The sequence below is a fragment of the Phalacrocorax aristotelis genome, chromosome 1, assembly GCF_949628215.1.
Source record: "Phalacrocorax aristotelis chromosome 1, bGulAri2.1, whole genome shotgun sequence".
Taxonomy (NCBI): Eukaryota; Metazoa; Chordata; class Aves; order Suliformes; family Phalacrocoracidae; genus Phalacrocorax; species Phalacrocorax aristotelis.
The window spans coordinates 76,362,079-76,384,069 of NC_134276.1; the positions used below are offsets into that span (position 1 = coordinate 76,362,079).

The following is a 21,991-nucleotide window of genomic DNA, read 5'->3' on the forward strand; positions in this document are numbered from 1 at the left end:
GGGTGGCAGTTGTGGCTTGGGGACTGGCAGCGTCGGGTTGGTGGGCAGTAAGTGGCTGTGTCATGTGCTGTTTTGGTTGTTCATTCCCCCTTCCCTACCCCCAGGCCTGTGTTTTGCCTCTCTCATTATTCTCCTTCTCATTGCATTATTATTGTTGTTGTTATTATTGTTTTATTTTAATTATTAAACTGTTATCTCAACCCATGGGTTCTACCCTTCTGATTCTCTCCCCCATCCCACCAGTGGGGGAGTGAGCAAGCGGCTGTGAGTTGCTGGCTAAACGACAACAATATCCAACTTAAATAGTATGCTATTTGCCTTCCTCCTTTCTCTCAGGAGCTTAAAATCTACCACATCATGATCCTTGCAGTCTACACTGCCCATTACTGTCATATGCATGATCAGTTCTTCTTTGATGAGTTGCAAACCTGGCTGAGTACCTCCTGTTGTTGTCTTGTCCAGCACCTGTACCAAAATATGGTTCCTGATGATCACTGCAATTCCCCTGGCTTGCTTGTATCCTGCATTTTGCCCATCCAGCAGGTCTCAGGATGGTTAAAATCATTTCATGCGGCTGAAATTGCCTCCTGGAAGATAAACTTCTCTCAGGCTGATAAAATTCCACTAGAACAGATGACTTCCAAGAGGCCATCTTTGAAACCAGTCTTTTTTCTATGACATTTTTGTTTCTAAATAAGTTTTCATTAACAATTTGCTTTGAATAGTTTTTTAAAACACAATCAGAGAAGCAGCCTTCTGTTTAACTGCCAGAAGATAGAAGCACCTTCATGAGAAGTGGCCAACTAAAGCCAAAGGTTACTTTAATCTAAGGGGAATGAATAGACAGAGTCTACTGGATCCTCTCCATCCTGCTTCACTCACAATGATCATGACCATTGGTTCACCCATTACCACCCCACTGCTTTCACTGCAAAAGCTGCTGAGGCTGCAAAGCCATTCCGAGATCTGGAATTCACTACTAGTGCCCTGATAAGAACACCAGAAATCCTGTCCATGAGGCAGTGGAGGTGAGAGTAGGAGTGGAGTAAAGGTACTCCTTTCCCATCCCTTGGCCAAGGCCCAATTTAACACTCACTGGGAAAGGATGGTCAGGCTATATAAGCTTCTAACCAAGTGGTTCAGGCATTCACATAGATAGAAGTCCTGTATTCTGGTCTCCTATGGCTGTTCTTCTGTTCTCAGGAGAAAGACATTTGCTAAAATCTAGAAAGTTCTTGCTGCAAGGGTGAAAAAGAAGGCTTTGCCTCCCATTTGTGTTTTTGTGGTCTACGCAAAAGCTGTAAGACACTGGCATACTGTTGTGTTCATAGTAGGAGTCTGAGGAGTGGCCTGGGGAAGACCCTACCGTTGAGTCACGAGGTTCAGACAGGACCCCCTTGCTTTCTAAACTCCTTCTCAGAGAGGAGTCTACGGGCAGCTAAGTCCAGTTTTAGCCTCAGACTTGATCAGCAGTTTAGTTTCTAAGGATTGTAGATGTAACCACCCGTCAGAGTATTTGTTGTTGGTAACTAATTTGGCAGCTGCCCAGACAGGTCACATTCAATGAGAACAATCACAGCTAGGTTAATGTATAGTACGATTTATTAAAGCAACAGATACACAGTTTCTTTGGATGACTGGTGATAGAATTGCTGGTTACAAGACACACACAAATACTAGGAAAATTAGTAACGCTGCTAGGCTACAAGTGTGTTAAGCAAATGTGAAGCGACTCTAATGCGTTGAAGATTTAAAGTGAAGCTATAGAGAGGTTTCTAAGTTTTCCCGGGGAAACACTTGGTATAGCCAAGTGCTCAAATCTTACCCAAAGGCATCCCAATGGGGCAGGAAGAGGGGCTCAGCCCGCCAACTTGTCCCGGGAGTCAGAGTGCTACGCGATGGTATCTTCCCCAACACCCCTTCTCTCTTGACGCAATTTATACTATTTTTTACCTCTCAGGCGGAGCTTAAGGGACTCTAGTGGTACATACCCTTATTATTATTGGTGTAAAATTTCCTTGCTTTGCTCAGTGAGGGGTGGTCGCGCCTTCGAGGCAGGTAGCTTTTGGGATGCAGGTGTGTTTTGGTATTGTAATGGTAAAAAGGACAGCATTTTGTCAAAAGCGTGACAGTCTGTTGACTCAGGGTAGCAAATGTGCAGTGTACCAGCTCTATGGTACTGCCAGTTCCCATTTATCACAGAGCCTGGCCAAGTATGCAGCGTACCAGCTCCATGGTCACAAAGCCTGGCCACGGTGTCTCCACAGCATTCCATCCTCCAGACAAATCCTCTTAGAGTCAGTACACCAAGTTCTCCTGGCATTGCTGACATCTAAGGCTACAAGCCTAGGGAACTTCCATGGAATGGATTTCTCACCTGTCAGCCGCACCCTGCCCTGCAAGCTTCTTCCATGCAGTACCTTTTCTAAAAACGTAAGTTTAATTTCTAAGTCACCCCCAGCGACTATTCCACACGAAGCAAAATGCCCAGGCAGTTCTTGTGAGCACTACTATTGTTGGAGCAATCAATTATTCTTCCAGCTCTCGGGACTTTTAAGAAAGGTTGGTTTTAATCACGTTCCTGCTATGACTCTACTCCTTGTAGAGTCAAAAGTTGGAAAACAGCACTAGTGTCTCTGCCCAACTTTCTCTTCTCTTTCTGTTCTTCTTTCTCTTTCTCTTTCTCTTCTTATTTCTCTCCCAGCTCCTGGTCAGACAGTCCTCATTTCAACACTAGTTTTATGGCCTTTAAAAGATAACAGGCTATGGTAGCACCATCAATAGCACCATCTTTGCTCGCAGTTTTTTAATTTTTAATTTTTTAATTTTCATTTTTGAAAGCCTCAGGGCAGGACTTGCCTTAAATATAGACAAGCAAAGAAATCCCCTGGATTGTAGAGAGTTCCTTGGTCTGTGGTGACATCACTGTCCTTGTGGGCTGTTTGGGTTGTTCTGCTGCAGTATATTCCAGTTGAAAAACAAAAAGTAGCCAAACCTCAAAATCTCAAAAGCCGGACTTCCTCATTTTGTTACAGAGGTGCATAGTCTGAGGGAGCAGCAGAGAGCACGCTGCTCCTCTGCTGCCTGCTGTACAGGCTTGGGAGATCTTCAGAGTGGGAGTGTTGGGCTTTACCTGGGGTGCACAAGTAGACACACAGTTGAGAATCCAACTGGGGAAAGAGAACCCAGCACTGGTTTGTCCATGTCCACTGATTGCAAGATGCGTAACTGTGATGGCTCAAAGGTTGGAGGTTGACAGCATTTCCCAAAACAAGATTTAGGCACAGAAAAAACACACAGTTGCCCAGGGCAGTCAACATCCCACTGCATCAGTGCTAAACAGTGTAATGAAAGGGCAGAAACAGACACTGCCCAACAATCCAGCCACAGCCGTCAGTGGGCACAGCATTGTGGTCCAACTGCTTTTATCAAGAAATGTCCATAAGAGGGTGGAGCTACACAGCAACAGCTGCCCTTAACACCATGCATCAGCAAATGCAACTTTGGTGCAACTGATCCTAGCCTTCCTCCTCCCCAGCCCAGTCTCTGGGCTGTATGGCTCACCTCAACTCCCTCCTTCCTCTGCTCCTGCAGAGTGAGGTGCCAGCGGGTGAGCAGAGCTCCTGGTTTGGATATGTCTGCTGCAGGAGTGTGTAGGAGACTGCCTAACACTCTGGGAACTGACCAGTTGGAGGAAGGAGACTGAGAGAGGGGAAAGGCTGGGGGAAAGGAGAGAGAAAGGCAGGTACACAGAAACTCTGTCTTCCTTCATTTTCCAGAACCCCACTTGAGTCTCTGTGACATTTCCTACAGCTCTTATTTTATTACACTGGACACTTCCCCTCCCCCTGCCATGAAATGCAGTCTGTTACCACCATAAAATCAAGTGCTTTTCTTCCAAAGATGAAGGCACAATAAAGTATGGGGTTTTTTTCATTCTTCGCCTGGCTGGGCTGGGACGGGCCCGGGCTGCCAGGCCCTGCCCTGGCCCACCATGGGGAGACCTCACTGCTCCAAGCCCCCAGAGGTGGTTTGTATTGAAAGGTGCTTTGTAGTACTCAGTATTATTTAGAGCTAGAGAGAAATACCTGTAAAAGAAAAGATCTTTATGCACTTGCTAGATTCCCAGGCACCGGGTGGACCCTGTACAATAGAAAGGAGAATTTAGCCAGCTAACTGCTTGTTTATGTTATTTGCAATCATGAGTTGTGCAATTGTACACTGCAGTTTGTACGAATCATGAGGGAAGTGATGAACATCATGTCTTACAACACTTCCGATGCTATGACAGTTCCCCAAAACACAGGCTGCAAGGGAGAAAGCCCTATTTGCAGCTATACAACCACTTAAAAGATGAATCTTTCCATCTTCTCTGAGCCTGAAGACTATGATAGAAAGATGAACAAGAAAAAGATGTTCTGAAATAGAAGGTAGGTCTATCTTTGTCTTTCCAAACTTTTTGTTTGCTGAGGTATTCACTGAGACGCTAGGAAGTCCAGGGCTGGAGGGGTCATGTCCCAGGTAAAATCTAAAAAGTTTACAGAGGAATTCATGTAGCTGAACTGAAGTTTTTTGCAAATAAAGTACCTACTGCCTGCTGAGAAAGGTCCTGGTCACAGTTCTGGGTTTTTTTTTATTTTTACTGGGCTTGGTACTGAATTTGTAGAAGTTAGACACTGCTCCTAGATCTACTTTTAAGCATATACTGGAAAATATCCTTGAAAGTACATCAGCTAATGCCCTCATCAAACTTACCGTATTCACCATTGGGTAACTCAAGTTGATTGATATTGCTGTGACCCATTTTGGTATTTTCTGTTTGCGGCTGTTTACCCACCTGCTTAACGTCTATTCATCCTAACCTTTGTGTAGAGCAGAGAGATAAATAACCTGTAGACCGTAAGATATCAGTCATCAAATGTATGCATGTAACACTTATACTGTGCTTCTGAGATCACCTTCTTTACTAATCATCACATAAATTGTTTTGTTACAGAAAAGGACAACTTCTTTAACTTTGTTACTGTTTATTTGAACATTTGTCTGACTGCTTGGGAAGCAGTCTTTCCTCCCACCAGAACCGAGAGATGGTCAGATGGTGTAGACGCAGGCGTACAAGCAGGTCAGACGAGATAAATTCAGAGAGTGGCTCACAGTGGCATCTTTCACCTTGCACAAGCTTCACTGTTCTCTGTCTCCAAGGAGGAAGAGATGGTTGCTCCTCTTGCACTCATCCTCATGACCCTTCAGTGGGTGATGCTGATCACCCAGTTGTGTGTTGGCTGGAACTGCACAGACTGTGAGTAGAACAATTCCATGGGGCAATCCTCCAAGGTGGAGTGTAATGTGCTTCTCATGATGCGTAGTTGTCCTTAAGTTGCTTTCTGTCTTAGATGTGCTAGGTAGTAATCTCTGCACCCAAAAATCTGGGAATCAGTCCTGCGCCTTACTGATCGTATTATGTGACACTTGCAGCGGAGATGCCAGATTCACCTATTAGAAATTTGATGATGAATCAGTGGAAAATGGAACTGAGTTGGATGAGCAGCAAGAATTTCACTGAGTACTGGTGTTCAGTGACTGCAGGAGACTTTACCAAGACTATAAGGGTAAATTTGCTATGTAAAGTTTTAACTGAGATAAATCATTACACTTTCTTCTTTTTCTTTCATATCCTGAAGTGACTGAGAAGAATGTCCTTAGTAGGACAAAATAGTCTCTGTTTTAGCAGTCTCTTCTAGTTTTTTTTCGAGACCTGTCTTGGTCCTGAGGCATATCTGTCCTCTCTGGCCATTCTTGTGAAATTCTTGCCTTCAGAGGACTCTTGTGGAATCAGGGCCTTGATGGGACTGCAGTGTAAGATTGCTTGCTTTTCTGTTTTCAGAGGAACTTTGGTGAGAGGTGTCTCATACTGTGCAGATGAGGATTTTTAAGTACAAAGGACAGACTGAATTAAGTACATAGCCTAAAAACAAGTCATAAGCATTCAGGGACATTGAAGAAGCAGTGATGTGCTTGCTCAGGGCTGGCTGGTGTGACACAGAGCCTGTGAAGACACAATGTTTCTGGAGTGGCTCCTGAGGGCCAAGCAGGTTCGTACAATCATAGAATGGTCTGGGTTGGAAGGGACCTTGGAAGATCCTCTAGTCCAATCTCCCCACTATGGGCAGGGACATATTTCACTTGACCATGTTGCTCAAAGACCCATTCAACCTCACCTTGAACACTTCCAATGACAGGACATCCACAACCTATCTGTGCAACCTGTTCCAGTGCCCCACCACCCTCATCATAAAAAATTCCTTTGTTATGTACAATATAAATCTACCGTTTTTCAGTTTAAAACCAATGCCCCTTGTTCTGTCATTCCAGGCCCTGGTAACAAGTCTCTCTCTGTCTTTTTATAGGACCCTTTTATATATTGAAAGGCCTCAGTAAGGTCTCCCCAGAACCTGCTCTTCTCCAGACTGAACAGCCCTAACTCTCTCAGCCTTTCTTCAGAGAAGAGGTGTTCCATCTCCCTGATCATTCTTGTGGCCCTCTGGACCCTATCTAACAGGTCCATGTTTTCCTTGTGCTGGGGACGCGAGAGCTTGACACAGTGCTCCAGGTGGGGTCTCACGAGACTGAAGTGGAGGGGAAGAATCACCTCCCCCAGCTTGTTGGTTACCATTCTTTTTATGTAGCCCAGGATATGGTTGGCTTTCTGGGCTGCAAGCACACTTTGCCAGCTCATGTCCAATTTTTTGCCTACCAGTATCCTTAAGTCTTTCTCTGCACGGCTGCTTTCAATCCATTCATCCCCCAGTCTGTATTGATACTGGGGATTGCCCCAAACTATGTGCAGAACCTTGTTGGACTTCTTGAAGTTTGCATGGGTCCACTCCTCAAACCTGTCTAGGTCCCTCGGGATGGCATCCCTTCCCTCAAGCGAATCAGCTGCACCACTCAGCTTGGTGTCATCTGGGACAGACTCATTGAGTGTGCACTCAATCCCACTCTCTGTGTCATTAATGAAGATATGAAATCATATTTGTCCCAGTACAGACCCTCGAGGGACACCACTAGTTACTGGTTTCCACTTGGACATTGAGCCACTGACTACTGTAAGTCTTTGGGTGCACCCATCCAGCTAATACCTTATCATCTGACAGTTCATCTGTCAAACTGATATCTCTCTATTTTAGAGGCCAGAATGTTGCGGGGGACCATGCCAAAGGTCATACAGAAATCCAGGTAGTTGACATCAGTTGCTCTTCCTTTATCAATTGATGAAGTCACTCCATTGTAGAGGAGCACTTGTGACTCGGGCATGATTTGCCCTTGGTGATGCCATGTTGGCTGTCTTCAATCACCTCCCTGTCTTCTATATGCTTCGGTGTAACTTCCAGGGGGATCTGTTGCATGACTTTACCTGGCTTGGAGATGAGGCTGACTAGTAGGTAGTTCCCAGGATGCTTTCTATAACCCTTTTTAAAAATAGGTGCAATATTCAACTTTCTGCAGTCACTGGGGACTCCTCCTCACTGCCATGACTTTTTAAATATGATGGAGAGTGGCTTGACAACTACAACAACCAATTCCCGCAGGACCCTAGGATGCATTTCATTGGGTCCCATGGGCTTATGTATGCCCAGGTTCTTCAGGCGGTCTCAAACCTCACCCCTCAACCTGATGATGGAAGGGACTTTGTTCCCCCAGTCCCTGTCTTGAGATTCAGGGACTTGAGAGACATGAAAAGAGTGATTGCCAGTGAACACTGAGGCAAAAATCTGTTGAGTACCTCAGCCTTCTCCATGTCAGTTGTCACTACTTCTCCTGTCTTATTTATCAGAGGTGGTACCCTTTCTTTAATCTTTCTTTTCTGACCTGGAGAATCCCTTAGTATTTTTCCCATTCCCAGTCAAATTCAACTCCAGATCAGATCCAGGCTTCAGCTCCAATTCTAGTCCAAACTTTTGATAGCAGACAGGAGATCTAGAACTCAACTCAGATCTTGTGTAAATGGATTACATGAGAAGTGTCATGACTTTATGAAAAGGCAACTTCTGCTTCTCATTTAGTCTGTTTTCAGTGCTTATTCAGAGAAGACAGAAAGCTAAGCATTTCCTATTTTGCAACTACTATTTGTTAAGCAAAACAGTTTTCTCTTTCGCTCGCCCCTACAAGCTGCACAAATACTTCAAAGCAAGTCATGAAGTTGTCTTCTTGGGATTATTCTTTTCCCTATGCTTGTATTACTCCTGCCTTAGTTAAATTCTCTTCCTCTAGAGCCCAAAACTCTCTTCATTCATTTGGCCAATATTTCTGCTGCATCTGGTTGGGTAGGTAATCTCCAACATAAAGTTGTTTCAGGAACAAGAACTGGTTTTGACAGCCTATTTTGCATGAATAGAAAGGGAGCATTTTACACTACACTACTGGGTCAAGCAAGATTTATACCACATTCGCGGTAAAAATTAATGTTTCTATAGGCAGTTCCTGGAAATTCTGACATTTGGGGACTCCTCTGATACTCCGTGCAGTTATATCACCTGCATCAGTAATCACAGATTTAGGTAGATTCACGTCACCTTCATTTCAACTACCTAAGCATGGAAATTATAGTCCTCTAAGCTCTGACAGAAGCTACTGGAGAGGTACAGCTGCTGCCTGAAGGCAGTGTATCCCATGCATCTTCTATGTCACTGTCTGTGTCTTCCTTCACCACTGCATCTGTATGACTTGCCCAGATGAGGTGCTAGATTTTAGAAAGCGAATGTCAGTGAAGATGAACCTCAAGCCAGCTCCTTGCCCAGGCAGGCATTTGTGGTGTATCTCCCTTTGTCTTTCAAAGGAGTGTAAACCACATTACAGCCATCTGCTGATTCTTATGAAAGCACACATGCTCTATCTTGAGGCATTTCGACTGATTTAGTGGACTGTTTGGAGGACTATGGGTAGAAGGAGGGGAGGATCTGCTATTCCTAACACTGCCATGAGCTTTTCCGGAGGAAAGCACTGAACGCTTCACCTTGAACTGGTAAAGTTCATTACCCAAAACTTCTGGGAAGACAGTTGTCAAGCCTGGGAAGATATCAGTACCTACTTCACTATTGTAGTGGTTCCACTGTTACAAATCGAGCACAAGCTTAAGCCCTTTCTACAAGGATTAGAAGCCACAGGAGTAGCACTGGGTAAACCAATAGAAGAAAAGCTAAAAAGTAAACCTTCTGCATGACATTTTTCAGGCAGAGAATATGAAGTGCATGTTTGGAAAAATAGAACCTCCCCTGCCCAGTGGGCCAATCTTTTCTGTTACAACAGTGAACATGAACGGCACATACTCAAGCATATGCAGATATATTCCTCAAGGTAATGCACTAGACTTTGGGAAAGAATTTGCCTACTTCCAATGGCCTGGAGGTAAAATTAAAACTGAAACCCTTCATTCCTTAATTCATTTGTTCCTTGTAGGATGAACAGGTTCTTGTTCACAGCCTTATGACAATGTTTGTGTGAAAAGAAAAAGAGTTTCCTGCAGCTAGCTAAGCAATTTTTAGGCCTCAGCTGCCACCCTGCTTAGTGCCATCTTTTTAACTGCCAATTCTCTTTTAATTGTTTGTGCTAATATTTTGTTTACAGCATTTGAATGTCTTTAAACTGTTGTTAAAAATCCAAGTGAAACAGGCTCGTGGCTGTAGTTTTGAAATTCTTCCTTGAGAAATCTGTGACTCCTTGAATTTTGTCACAGCATAACTCACGGCTTAACGCCCAACGCTTTGCAGTGTCCCATCCACGGTAATGAAACCCCTGACAGAATTTGCTCCTCTTTGTATGAGAGAGGTAATAGATATGAGATTGTTAAAAGAATGAGGTACGGGATCTATTAGTTTAAGCAACTTGGAGTTGGCATATACAAAATGGCACTACTTCTTGCCTCATCAAGCTCATTGCTTGATTGCTCATTGCTGATTCTCTATAAAAGGATTAATCAGTAATCCTTCCTTTTAAAATGTATGTTTAGTGTTCTTAGTGGGTTTTGTTGGGGTGGGCGTTAAGGAGTAATTTGATATGTTTGTGATCAGGAGAAGATTCCTCATGTTAATCCCAGGTATCGTTGCAGAGCACAAACTCCTCACAAGTTTGTGTCTACGCCTCTCTGAAGTACTGAAAAGCTTCACAGCTCTGCACTTGTGTTTCTCTCTCTCTCTGGAGTCCACAGGGAAGCTCCTCATTCTCTCCACTCATTTGACAGGGCACTGAAGAACATCCTTTAAATAGAAATTTTATAGCAGGTTATGGAAGGATGATAGGCCAATGTTTCAGTCTGTGGCACTGTGGCCTGTTCAAAGCACAGGAGTAGCCACTTCAGATGTCAACCTGCACTAGAGCAGTGTAATCTCCCCTGAGGCTTATTCTGTCAGATGCAGCTATAATCATATCTTTGGAGGACTTACTCATGACAAACTCTACATTGAATCTGTCAGTGTAAATATCTTCCAGTGTTACTACTTAAAATGAAACAAGTCATGTCTAACCCAAGCAATAACCAGCTGGAACTGCAGCTGTCTAACATATCTAAGCACGTGCCAAGGTTCTCCAGCTTGGGGCAGTCACAAGATGTTTCCTCATCATGGACGTTCCTGTGTTTGCAGGCATGAATGGGTCGGCCATTGAAAACTTCTCCTGTGTGATTTATAACATTTCCCTCATGAACTGCACTTGGCAGGCAGGCAGGAATGCTCCAGCAGATACCCAGTATTTTCTCTACTGGAAGAACTTGAGGTAAGTAGGTCTGCTTGAGTCTAGGAAAGTCTCAGTTCTCATTTGACACATCACACTGCCCCCATTTAACTAAAATACCTTGCTATGCACAGAGGTGACAACGAAGTGGAATGTGAGCTTTACATTAAAGACGAAAATGGCAGAAACACGGGATGTAGGTTCCAAAATGTGAGGATAGGGGATGAAGAAGCCTACTTCCTGGTCAATGGATCTAGCAAAGGCTCTGTGATCCAGTTCTATGATAAGTACGTTCAACTGTATAAAACTGGTAGGTAAAAAATTTATTTCTGCGTCATTTTTGTTATTGCATGAGGGTAGTAGAACATGTGTCCCTGAGAAGGAACAAGTACCCTGTCTCCCCTAGAGTTGAAAGTAAGAGACTGTGGCCTCTTCAAGAAAATCTATTCCCCAAGCAAAAGAGAATGAGGGAAACTGAGCAAGAAAGCTCCATAGCTGCAGCCTGCCTCAGATTCTTCAGCATTATACCTTTGTTGTTTTTAGGTCTTTCTCCAGCAAGGTCCACAGGACTTTAGAGATTGTACTCCCCACTGTTGTCTTTTCAGTGATGGCCAAAGACCTTTCAACAGAGGAGACTTTTCAGGAGAAGCTTATATGAGCACTGATTTCTCCTTCTCATTGCCAGTGGGGATGGCATACGCTGACACCATATCCTTGGTTAAAGGAATTAATGCGTGTACAAAATACCCCAGGTTTTCATATGCTCTTTCAGATGTGGTGCTCTACTTGCACGCATCCTGTGCAATTACTTTTGCTGTGGCAAAACCTTTTTGGAAAAGTCTCACTGTTCTTGGTATTCCCTCCAAAAACTGGATAAACAAGGCTTCATTCTATAAGGAGAAGGAATTGAGTTGTAATATCACTTATGGCAGATAAAACAAGACTGTTCTTAGACCAAATAGCGCATCACAAATAGTCTAGGCCCGTCTCTAAATATTGATGTAAAGTAGCAGCCTAGCTGAAAGGAAGGTTTAGCTAAAAAGCATCTTATGAGGAAGCTTGAAGAAAGAAATGACCTTTGGATTTCTTACGTGAGAGTTAGCATCAGCTTGTTCTTCTGCAGTAAAAAACATCCATATAAAAAAAAAACCAGACGGGACTCTACCTTATTGTCATGGTTTGAGCTGGGACAGAGTTAATTTTCTTCACCCTAGCTGGAATAGTGCTGTGCTTTGAACTTAGCATGAAAAAAATTGTTGAGATAACACACCAACGTTTTGGCTTTTGCTGGGTAGCGCTTGTACCAGTCAAGGACTTTTCCAGCCTCCCACGCTCTGCCGGGTGCACAAGAAGCCGGGAGGGGAGGGGGCACAGCTGAGAGAGCGGATTCAAACTGGCCAAAGGGATATTCCATATCATGTAACATCATGCCCAGTAGGTTAACTGGGAGGAGCTGGCTGGGGGAGGGAGGCAGCAATCGCGGCCAAAATGGACTGTCGTGGTTCAGCCTCAGCTGGCAACTGAACACCACGCAGCCGCTCGCTCACTCCCCCCAGCCCCTGCGGGATGGGGAAGAGAATCGGAAGAGCAAAAGAATTTGTGGGTTGAGATAAGAACAGTTTAATAATTACAATGAAATAATAATTATAATAATGATTGTGATAATAATGACAATAATGTTAATATAATAAAATGGAAAAGGAAGGGAAAGAAAAAAAAGGAAAAAACCACAGAAACACAAACAATACAGCCGCTCACCACCCGCCGACCGACGCTGCCAGTCCCCGAGCTGCGATTGCTGCCTCCCTCCCCCAGCCAGCTCCTCCCAGGTAACATACTGGGCATGACGCTACATGATATGGAATATCCCTTTGGCCAGTTTGAATCCGCTCTCTCAGCTGTGCCCCCTCCCCTCCCGGCTTCTTGTGCACCCAGCAGAGCATGGGAGGCTGGAAAAGTCCTTGACTGGTACAAGCGCTACCCAGCAACAACCAAAACGTTGGTGTGTTATCTCAACAATTTTTTTCATGCTAAGTTCAAAGCACAGCACTATTCCAGCTAGGGTGAAGAAAATTAACTCTGTCCCAGCTCAAACCATGACACTTATTCATCTAGAAAAGTAAATGGAGGGGTTTGTATCTTTGTATGCTTCTAAGGCATGTTCTCTGGATTAGCCTCTGTTTTTTCTCATCCTGGGGACAGGATTTCAAGAACTTTGGTCTTTCAATTATTTCTAACAGAGTTCCTAAGAAAAATAGCTACAATAGAGCATCTTTCGTCATAGATGTGTTATTTGCAATTGCACTCGCTTTTAACAAAGCAAAAAGAGATCAAGTGATTTTAATTATTTGAATTCTTGGTTATTTCAGAAAAGCTCATGCCTCCATCAAACATCACTGTCAACTGTGATGAAATTAAAAATGATTGCATAATTCAATGGCAACGACCCCAAATAAGTCATTCTAACAAAGACAAGTGTTTTAAATATGACATCTACATAAATTATAAGGTAAGATAATTTCTTCACCTACATTTAACATTAATGCATATGTTTGCATTTACCAATACACATGGATAGAAAAAAAAAATATCCCTCTTGTATGGTGTATGGAGATACACTGCTTGACTGTGACTCTGCGGGACTAAGAGGAGAAACATGGCTAATCAAGACTTGAACGTATCATAGCTTTGGCTGTGACAAGACTCAGAAAAGGCATCTTGTTCACTAAGATCTGGTGAAGCTGTCCTGGACTGGGGTCCTTCCAGTGCTGGCCGCATCTCTGCGAAAGGGCTATAAATCCTGGACAGAGAAATGTGCATCCACTTAAAAAGTATGAGTTGATGGAGGTGAATGAAGTTTCTATGTATATGAAATGTAGATAGCTTATCCAGTTATCATGTATAAGCAACACACCTGTTGTTCCAAGAGTTAAAGCTATAAATATAAAGTTAAATAGCAGGAAAATAAATGTGAGAGAAAGCAGAAAGGCAATGTGAATAAGCACAGGTTACTGAGGGAATCATTTAAGCTACCGAAGATCAGATTCAGACCTTGGCTTTACAAGTCTTTTTGCAGCAATAGGGAAGGAGTGAGATTACTGTGTTTCACTACTAGACCTAAACTACTGTAACTGGCAGAACCGCATCAAATGACCACAGGGTGGCGGACAGTGACAACAAAGGAAAAACCTGCCTGTACTACAACCAGATTTGGCCGCTTACTGGCTGATTGAAGGCATTCCCTCTATTTCTGTTATTTGGAACCTATTTGTCTACGCTGGGCTTGCTATTTCATAGACAACTTTTCTTGCAAGCCCAACTAACTGCTACAAAACTGCATTACTTCTCTGAATCCCTTGGCTGCTGCAGCAAAGAAAGCTTATAGGAAACTGACATTGGCAAAAAAGTGCATTAGGGTAAAGCAATACGTACTCCTTAAAGCCTTTTAGTATGCCTAATATTCATTTTATAAGGAATATTCAATTCACACATAGTCTGAATTGCTGAGCATTTTTTAAATAATCAGTAGCAGTTTTCATGTTCTTTATTGTGTCAAGGTCCAGCAATTACTGCACTGCAAAATTTATTGCTTTACCTCTGCCAGGTATAAACCTGTATTGTTTTATTAATGTATAATATATGAATGTAGAGTTACACAATGTAATATGTGACAACATATATTGTATTACAGTTAGCCTTGAAATTTTGTTTTCACAACTGGAAATTACTTGCCTAGGGAGCAAACAAAAAAAAAACCACGTAACACTGTGAGCAGCATAATTTCAATCACAGTTTTTCATATCTGGCCCCAGTAAACTAAATTTGCTGAGAATCTTGGCTTCTCCTTCAGCCATATTTTAAGTTAAGGCTTTATAGATCAAGCTATCTGGGAAACCAGCAGGCAAATTTTAACAATGAAAACTGAGCTAAAAAGGCACCAATTACTTCAGCCTTTCCCATGTCCCTTGTAATAGGTTTCCCCAACTCACTGAGCAACAGGCCTGCATCATTCTCCTTAACCTCCCTTTCGCTGCCAGAGCACTCATAAAGATATTTCTTGTGTTCACCTCCCTCACTAGTCTCAACTCCAGCTGAGCTTTGGCTTTCCTGAGTCCGTTCCCGCAGGTGAAGAAAATGCCTTTGTATTCCTCCCAAATCCCTTCTTCTACCTTCTGCTTGCTACCTTTTTGCCTCTGAGCTCAGGCTCAAGCTTCGTGTCCTGCCATGCTCACCTGTCATACTTGCTTGATTTTCTGTACACTGGAATGGACCATTCTTGTGCTCTGAGGAGGCTGTCCTTGTAGATCGACCAGCAACTTTGTCTTCCAGGGCAACTTCCCTTGAGTACAAGGCCTGTGACTATGAGGCTCTCTGAAGAGGGTCTCATCCGCTTCCTTTTCCTGATCAGGACATTTGGGGCAAGCACCTCCTACATTTTCACCTGTGTTGGTTTGTCCTCTGATGCCTACTCGCAAGCTCTCTTACTGGTTTATCATTTGTCCTAAGACAGAGCTCTATGTATTCAAGGCACTCTTTCACACAGAGCACAAGGACCAGTTTAGCAAGCCTGTTTGCAAGGATGCTCTCATCCCCCTTGGTGAGATGCATCCTATGCGTGCCCAGTAGCTCCCGTTTCTGAGAAAGGGTCCTAGGGGTGTCGAAGCCAAAGCCCTGCCAGTGACACCAGCTACTCAGACAGGTGTTTACCTGCTGGATGAGTTCAATTCTGCTCAAGCCTTTCCCTCTCACTGGAAGGACTGAGGAGTCGACATCTGGGCTTCCTGCCCTTCACAATCCCCTCAGCGTACTGCAGTCACCCTTGCAACCATACAGGTTACCCGGCCACACCATTTTGTGCCCACACAGAAAAGCACAAAGGGGTAATAGTTCATTTGCTAGGCAAGTCTGGCAGTCCTTCTGCAGCACCCTGGGTCCTGGCCCCAAGCAAGAAACAGACCTCCGTCAGGTCAGGTCAGTAGATTGGTGCCACCATGCCCTGCAGGAGGGATTCTCTTTTAACTATCGTGCACGCTTTCTCCTTAAATTTTTTTTTAAATGCCGTGCCCCTTAATACAGCTTTTCTTCCAAAGTTTGCAAAAGACCAGCTGTCCTTCTGGAACTCCACTTTCTGAGGTCTTCCTTGACTTCATTGTTTCCATTTCTCATGTATTATTTTGGTATAAATGCAAAAAATGGGAGACTATTTTGTTGCACTTTCTCCTACGCTGATCCTTGCGCTTCAGCTGGCTTGTGTGCAGATCCTAGAAGCTGACCTGTACAGCAGTGTGCCTTGCAAAGTCATGTTCAGGTGCCACATGAGCATGCATGCAATTATTTGATAGATCACGTTTGGATTAATTTAATTTTGTTTTAAAATGGAATAATAAAGAATGTAAAATAATTAAAAAATACATAACTCTGGCAGGCTAACGGAGACGATGTAGTCTGCAGTCATTAGTTGTATGGTCACTACATTACATGGTAGTCATTGTGGTTACTCAGAAGAGATGAGTGAATTGTATTCTATCAAAATTGTAGCTGGAGGCAGCCTAAAATATCTGTGAATCCACGTCAGTCCTGAGTATTTTCATCTGAGGGAAGAGGAAACAATATTTACATAGCATTTGCGATTAAATATGGTAACATTTATTGTAAAATATAAACACTAGAAGTAAACTAAAAAGTTTATTTCACAGATTTTTATCTTCTCCCACCCCCCCGGCCCCTCCCCCCCTCCCCACGGTGTGTGTAAGAATAAACGTACGGTTTTCATTCAGGTTTGGTTTGCTTGTGTTTCAGCTTAATCACCAATGTGAAATAAAATTTATTTCTAAACTCTGGTGGTAAGGAAAAAAAATACTTTTCCATAAAAGATTTAGTTACTATATAAACTTGGCATTGCAGATGAATTATATATTAGATACTAAATGTTAGAGAAATGACTAGTTCTTCTGAAAAACTGTCAAGCGATAAGAGAGAGTAATGCAGAAAAAGGAGACAGTAGATAAAAATGACATTATCTAAACTCAAAACCAGCAATCGTAAAAATAATTATTTTTTTTCCAATTTACAGGATAACGCTGAGGGGAAAGCCAAATATACTTCTACACAAGTAAGTCTGCTTGTTCTATTAATAAGCAATACGAGCTACTTTCTCAGTCATTTGTGAAAAGTAAGTAGTATCCAAATGCCTTTTACTCAGTAGGTGTTCAATGTCCTATGCTGTACGGGATCCTCATTTATAAATTTCACGAATGTGTCAAATTCTAAATCACCATGACATATGTCAGTTATTATACAATCAAGAGCAGAACTTTGTTCCGCAAATATTTTGAAAAACCTTCCATTTTACATTATATTGTCCACTCTCCCCCTCAAATATTTGGATCAGGGTTTGAAGTTACACACCGGTGACGGCAGAGAAAAGAGACACAGAGAAAACACCTCCTAGGAATTTAATTTTGTTTATGAAAAACAAGGACCACAAAAGTCCATTGGGATCCTTTGGGATGGAGGCTGTCCTCTAAGTATGCGGCACTTCCTTCTAATCAGCGCGGCACCTCTATCCTGGAAGTATCCAACAGCAAGCATGTTTCAGTAAATTGCCGTAACCCTAAGTATTGCAGTCGTCTGCTTGTTTTACAGGTTTGGCTGGGAAGTTATGCTTTTCCTGAAAAGTCATAATGCAAACGCTGAGGAACGTGGGGTGCATGCAGACAGTGTGTTCCTCAAATCGCTCAACTCTAGCAGTACTGTAACGAGACAATTTGAGATATTTTTCTGGCTCTGTCAATGTGCCAATGGAAATTATTATTAGATCAGATTATATCGTAAGAAATTACAGGATATAGTTTAAAAGACAAAAAGCTTCTAAACACAAAAAGCTTACTGAGTGACAGGTTATTTTTTTAAAGGAGTTGCAGAGATAGGTACATATTATATACATAATAAACATGCATGGGTTTATTTTTTTGCTTTGTAACAGCAGTCTGCTTTAAAAAGCAATGCTCTCCTAGCCTTCTAAAATTTTCGCTGGTGAATGGCACCTGTGTATTATGAACACCTAGACAAGCAGCAAAGAAAAACAACCCAGTTTCGCTTTGTTTTCAGGAAGGGGGGAATAGTCACACATTTCGAAGGTCCAATACAAGAAAGAGGTACCTCTTGAAAATGAGAACAGCTGGCAGCACCTGCCTCGTGAGCTCAGCCTGGGGGGAGTGGAGTGCACCTGTAGAGTTTGGTAAGAATGAAAATCCATGCCTTGGGCTACCCTTCCCCCAGCAATGCCTTGTCTACCTCACACGCTCCTGCGCATCTACAGACACACAGGTATATAAAGGCTTGGCATACATTTTGTTTCCCTCCACATTGCTGAGAAGTTACACATTTGCAACCGAAGTGCATCCCTGCTTACTGCCGGGGCTGGGCAAACAGGCTCAACGTCAATCCCCCCCAGCAGATGTTACTGCTAAGGTGCTAAATTAAAGAGTGTATTTTTATACCGAGTGAAGCCCTTCAGACTGACACTCACCAGGCAGCCATCAGAGTAGATGTTTGACACAGCTGTGCATCTATTCCTTTTTATTTACAATAACACTTTATGACTGCTTCTCTTTCAGGAAATGAAGAAATTGTTTCTTCCTCAGCATGGATTTTACTTGTGGTAGCAGTTGCCACCCTCTTACTGGCAATCGTCGTAATTCTGTTCTGCAAAAGGTAAACTTAATTTATGCATACGTTTCATTTTGTGTGGTGGGTGTGTGAAACATCCGCAGTTCTTAAACAGATATGGTAGAGGCATCTCTCTAGTATAGATAAAACTTTTTCACTCAGACTGTAGTAGAAATCAATCCAAATGAGCGGTCCTGAGGCAAGTACTGTAATGGTGATGCCAAAAGTCCCTCCCCAGCTGATGCACACCACTTTTCCCAGGGCCTCTTCTGTCAAGATGGCAAGGAGAGCAACTGTATGCAATTACTTATGTTAAAAGTATAGCTGCTCTGAATATTTGCAATGTAGACTGTTTACACAACAGGTTTTCTGAGTTCTTAAGCTGCTGAATTTATTGCAAACACACCGGTTGATTGTACTTATTGGTAAAGATTTTGCGGTGTTCACTAGAATTGTCCTGGCAAACTGAATGTATCTGGAGGCACATAAGCTAAGCAGCTTGCTTCTTGAAACAAACTGTGTAAGTGAAACAGAAAGAAAAAGGATATTCTGCTATATCATGCACCTTGTATAGAAAGATACAGTAATTCAGAGAAGATACTGTTATTCCAACTTGGCAAAATTTTGACACACACTTTTCACTGGTTATAGTGACTTAAACAGCAGAACAATTGGGAGTTCCTTTTCCTTTCAAAGAGGAAAATAACTACTAGCGAATCTTTAACCAAAAATTAAACTATCAGCATCCAAATTCTTAGAGTTTTCCTGATATGTATTCCATTCTTGCCGAGATGATGTATTTTTAATTTATCTTCTCTCCTGGAAGGGGAAGGTTAGAGCTGGTTCAAGGTTGCAACGGTTTTGATACGTGGCGGTTACGTAATTTTTCTTTTCTATTCCATCCCTTTTGATCTCCAGGACTGGCTGCTGGAAAGCAGCGTTTCTACAAATCCCAGAGCCAAAAAATGCATTTTGTGGACTGCCTGACACAAACCCAGAGGTACGTTCTCTTTCTATTTTATATTAAATGTGTAAAATAGATACCAGAGTCTGTTGCAGGTATTTTTTAAATGACAAGGAACTTAACAGAGAGAATAATGCTTCTCTTTGCCATATTTTGGGGAATTACAAGAGAAAATCAGCAGGCAAGTGTGTTAAGGGAAGTCAAATGTAGTGCTTTTCCAGAACCAGGGGATTCCTCCTGTTCCAGCCTCACAGATACAGGGGCTGATACTCCCATTGGTAGGTCCAGAGAGCAGCAAGGGCTGGGCATACACAAGGCACATGTACAAAAGCACACAGAGAGGACACTACTGCAGCCAGCCACAAAGACCAGCACAGGTGCTTTTGCTGGCACCACATCAACACCAACAGCAGTCACATAAATAGCGTCGCAGATGTCCCAGTCTTCCTGCTCCTCTCCAGCTGAGCAGGGCTGAAGTTTGGCACAGAGATGTGCATACACCCTCACTCTGTTCATTCACAACCATCTATTCTCAAGTTCCTCCTATGTGATCTCTGTGTCCAGACCTTGCGTCCTCCCACCAGGTCACCAGCTCTCACCTTTGGTCCCTCCAGATGCGGGTGTCTCCTACCCACCCACTAGCCCACCTTCAGTGGAGCTTGCTAGCAAGTTAGACACACAGGATAGAAAGCAAGGTGACACAGAAAACAGTTCAAAATAGGATTTTGTAATGTAACAGGACAGACCGCAGCGGTCACACACACACAGGGTTTGACCAGGCCAGCATACTGACCAGCAGCTTGCTTGCACCCTTTTCTTGTCCAGCAATTTGTCATGTTATGTCCAATAATTTCTCATGGTCTCGTCGATTAGCTAATCTTCAGGCCAATTTGCACTCATCTACTTTCACACCTTGGCAAAGTTAATCCTTTTGTATTAATTTGTTTGAGATGGTGTAGTAATCTGTGTGTGCATTGGAGAAAAGCACACATTCTTCCTGTCCACTTCCAGGCCAGTCAAAAATCATGGGTTGGCATTACAAAGTTGCTGGAGTTCTACTGTTATGTCCAGCTAAGGAAAGCTTATCAGCTAAAAAACAAAGAAGCGAAATATTTCTATAAAAGATGCAGCCGGAGCTGTAGTACCCTCAGAATTGTGCATAAGTAAGTACATGCTAACCTAAATTTAAGTATAAAACTAATGGAGGTTTTTTTTGTCCTTTCAGCTGATGGAGAGCAAAATTCAGTCAACAACGTCTGAAAATGAAGAGATAACATTAGTTGCTGACATAGTGAAATAACCGTGAAAAACTGAGGATTCTGAAAGGGCATTTCTTCGCTCAGGCAACTGTATATTCCTGCGGAAAGCCTGGAATAATATACAGGCTTTCTTCACTTTCTTCCTTTTCTTGGCAAAAACAGTAGTGCAACCAAGAAAGAATGATATCTCCCATATAATGTTTTCAAATGTAATTGTATTTGCTTTTATTTTTGGCTGACTGTAACTGTTTGGGTAACTTGTCCTTATTGGATATCTTCCATTTTGTGAATATGATTGAAATATTTCAGTCAAGAAATCTTAGTTACATTTTAATTTGTTTAAGGAAAAATAGTGGGTGTGTCTCATTAAAAAGAGCAAGAAAAGAAATCTAAAAAAAATTTAAAAAAATTTTCTGGTGCCTGAATGCCATTGTTCTATGGTCAAGAATGGGCCTCTGCATACTTGAAGTTTCCTCAGATCTGTTGAAGTACACATGGGCAAGTAGAAAACTGAGAATAGGATTGAAAACAGGCTAACATATTGAGTGGTGGCCTGTACTCAACAGGAATCACAAAGGACAAGAGTATGTCTAAAACCCCAACTAATCCTAGACCTTAAGTGTGGTACTTTCAGGTTAAGAGATCAGCCACCATTAACTTGATATCAGCCCAGCATTTACTCCTGTAGGTACCTAGCTCTTTATGCTCTTAATGCTCACTTGCCTTTTTACTACTTTTGTTCCTCTTCAACTTCTTAGTATTTTAAAATATTGAGTGCGTGACTCAGTTAATTTCTGTGTCCTTTTGTTCAAACAGAGACCTTTACTAGTCAGCTGGGAACTGGACAATAATTTTCCAAAGACATAGGGTTACGACAAGGTGTTGGGAAAACAGCCGGGCTGTTGTTGAATGCAGTGACAGGTTATGAGTGATGCCCCTCAAGGATCAATGCTGAGACTCGTAGTATTTAGAACTAACAGTAACTTGGACAACGGGATGAAATGTGGCTTCAGAAAGACTGTGGATGGCAGCAAACTGAGGACGCTGACTGATATACTGGAGGGCAGGCCTGCTATTCAGAGGGCTCCTGACAGGCTGAAGAAAGGAGCTGACAGGAACCTCCAGCAGCAAATGCAAAGCCAAATACATGGGAACAACTATCTCTGTGTCCTAGAGAATGACTGACTGACAGGTCTGCAGAAAAGGCTCTGAGGTGCTGGTGGACAACAAACTGAACACAAATCAGAAGCGCTTCCTTACAGTAATGAAAACTATCCACATACTGGGACTACTGTGAGGATTGGACCCAGCAGATCAAGGGCAGTTATTATTCCCTCTGCTCAGCACTCATGAGTCTGCACAGGCAGTTCCA

At 42.8% G+C, this 21,991-nt stretch overlaps 1 protein-coding gene across 3 annotated transcripts; it reads left to right on the plus strand.

Annotated features, from left to right (window-relative positions):
• The first annotated feature begins 4,302 nt into the window (after positions 1-4,302).
• Positions 4,303-21,408, plus strand: LOC142057767 (granulocyte-macrophage colony-stimulating factor receptor subunit alpha-like). 3 transcript variants are annotated; one of them, XM_075094457.1, is made up of 10 exons: positions 4,303-4,430; positions 4,997-5,299; positions 10,638-10,767; positions 10,860-11,035; positions 13,095-13,234; positions 16,799-16,837; positions 17,836-17,965; positions 18,345-18,441; positions 19,315-19,396; positions 20,586-21,408. In XM_075094457.1, the coding sequence occupies exons 2-10, from the start codon at positions 5,212-5,214 to the stop codon at positions 20,658-20,660; spliced, it is 957 nt and encodes a 318-aa protein (XP_074950558.1). In that variant the 5' UTR covers positions 4,303-4,430; positions 4,997-5,211; the 3' UTR covers positions 20,661-21,408. The 3 variants fall into 3 exon arrangements, with proteins under 3 accessions (XP_074950558.1, XP_074950567.1, XP_074950546.1); XM_075094466.1 differs by lacking the exons at positions 4,303-4,430; positions 4,997-5,299 and adding an exon at positions 5,475-5,609; XM_075094445.1 differs by lacking the exons at positions 4,303-4,430; positions 4,997-5,299 and adding an exon at positions 9,172-9,354.
• Positions 21,409-21,991: the final 583 nt, after the last annotated feature.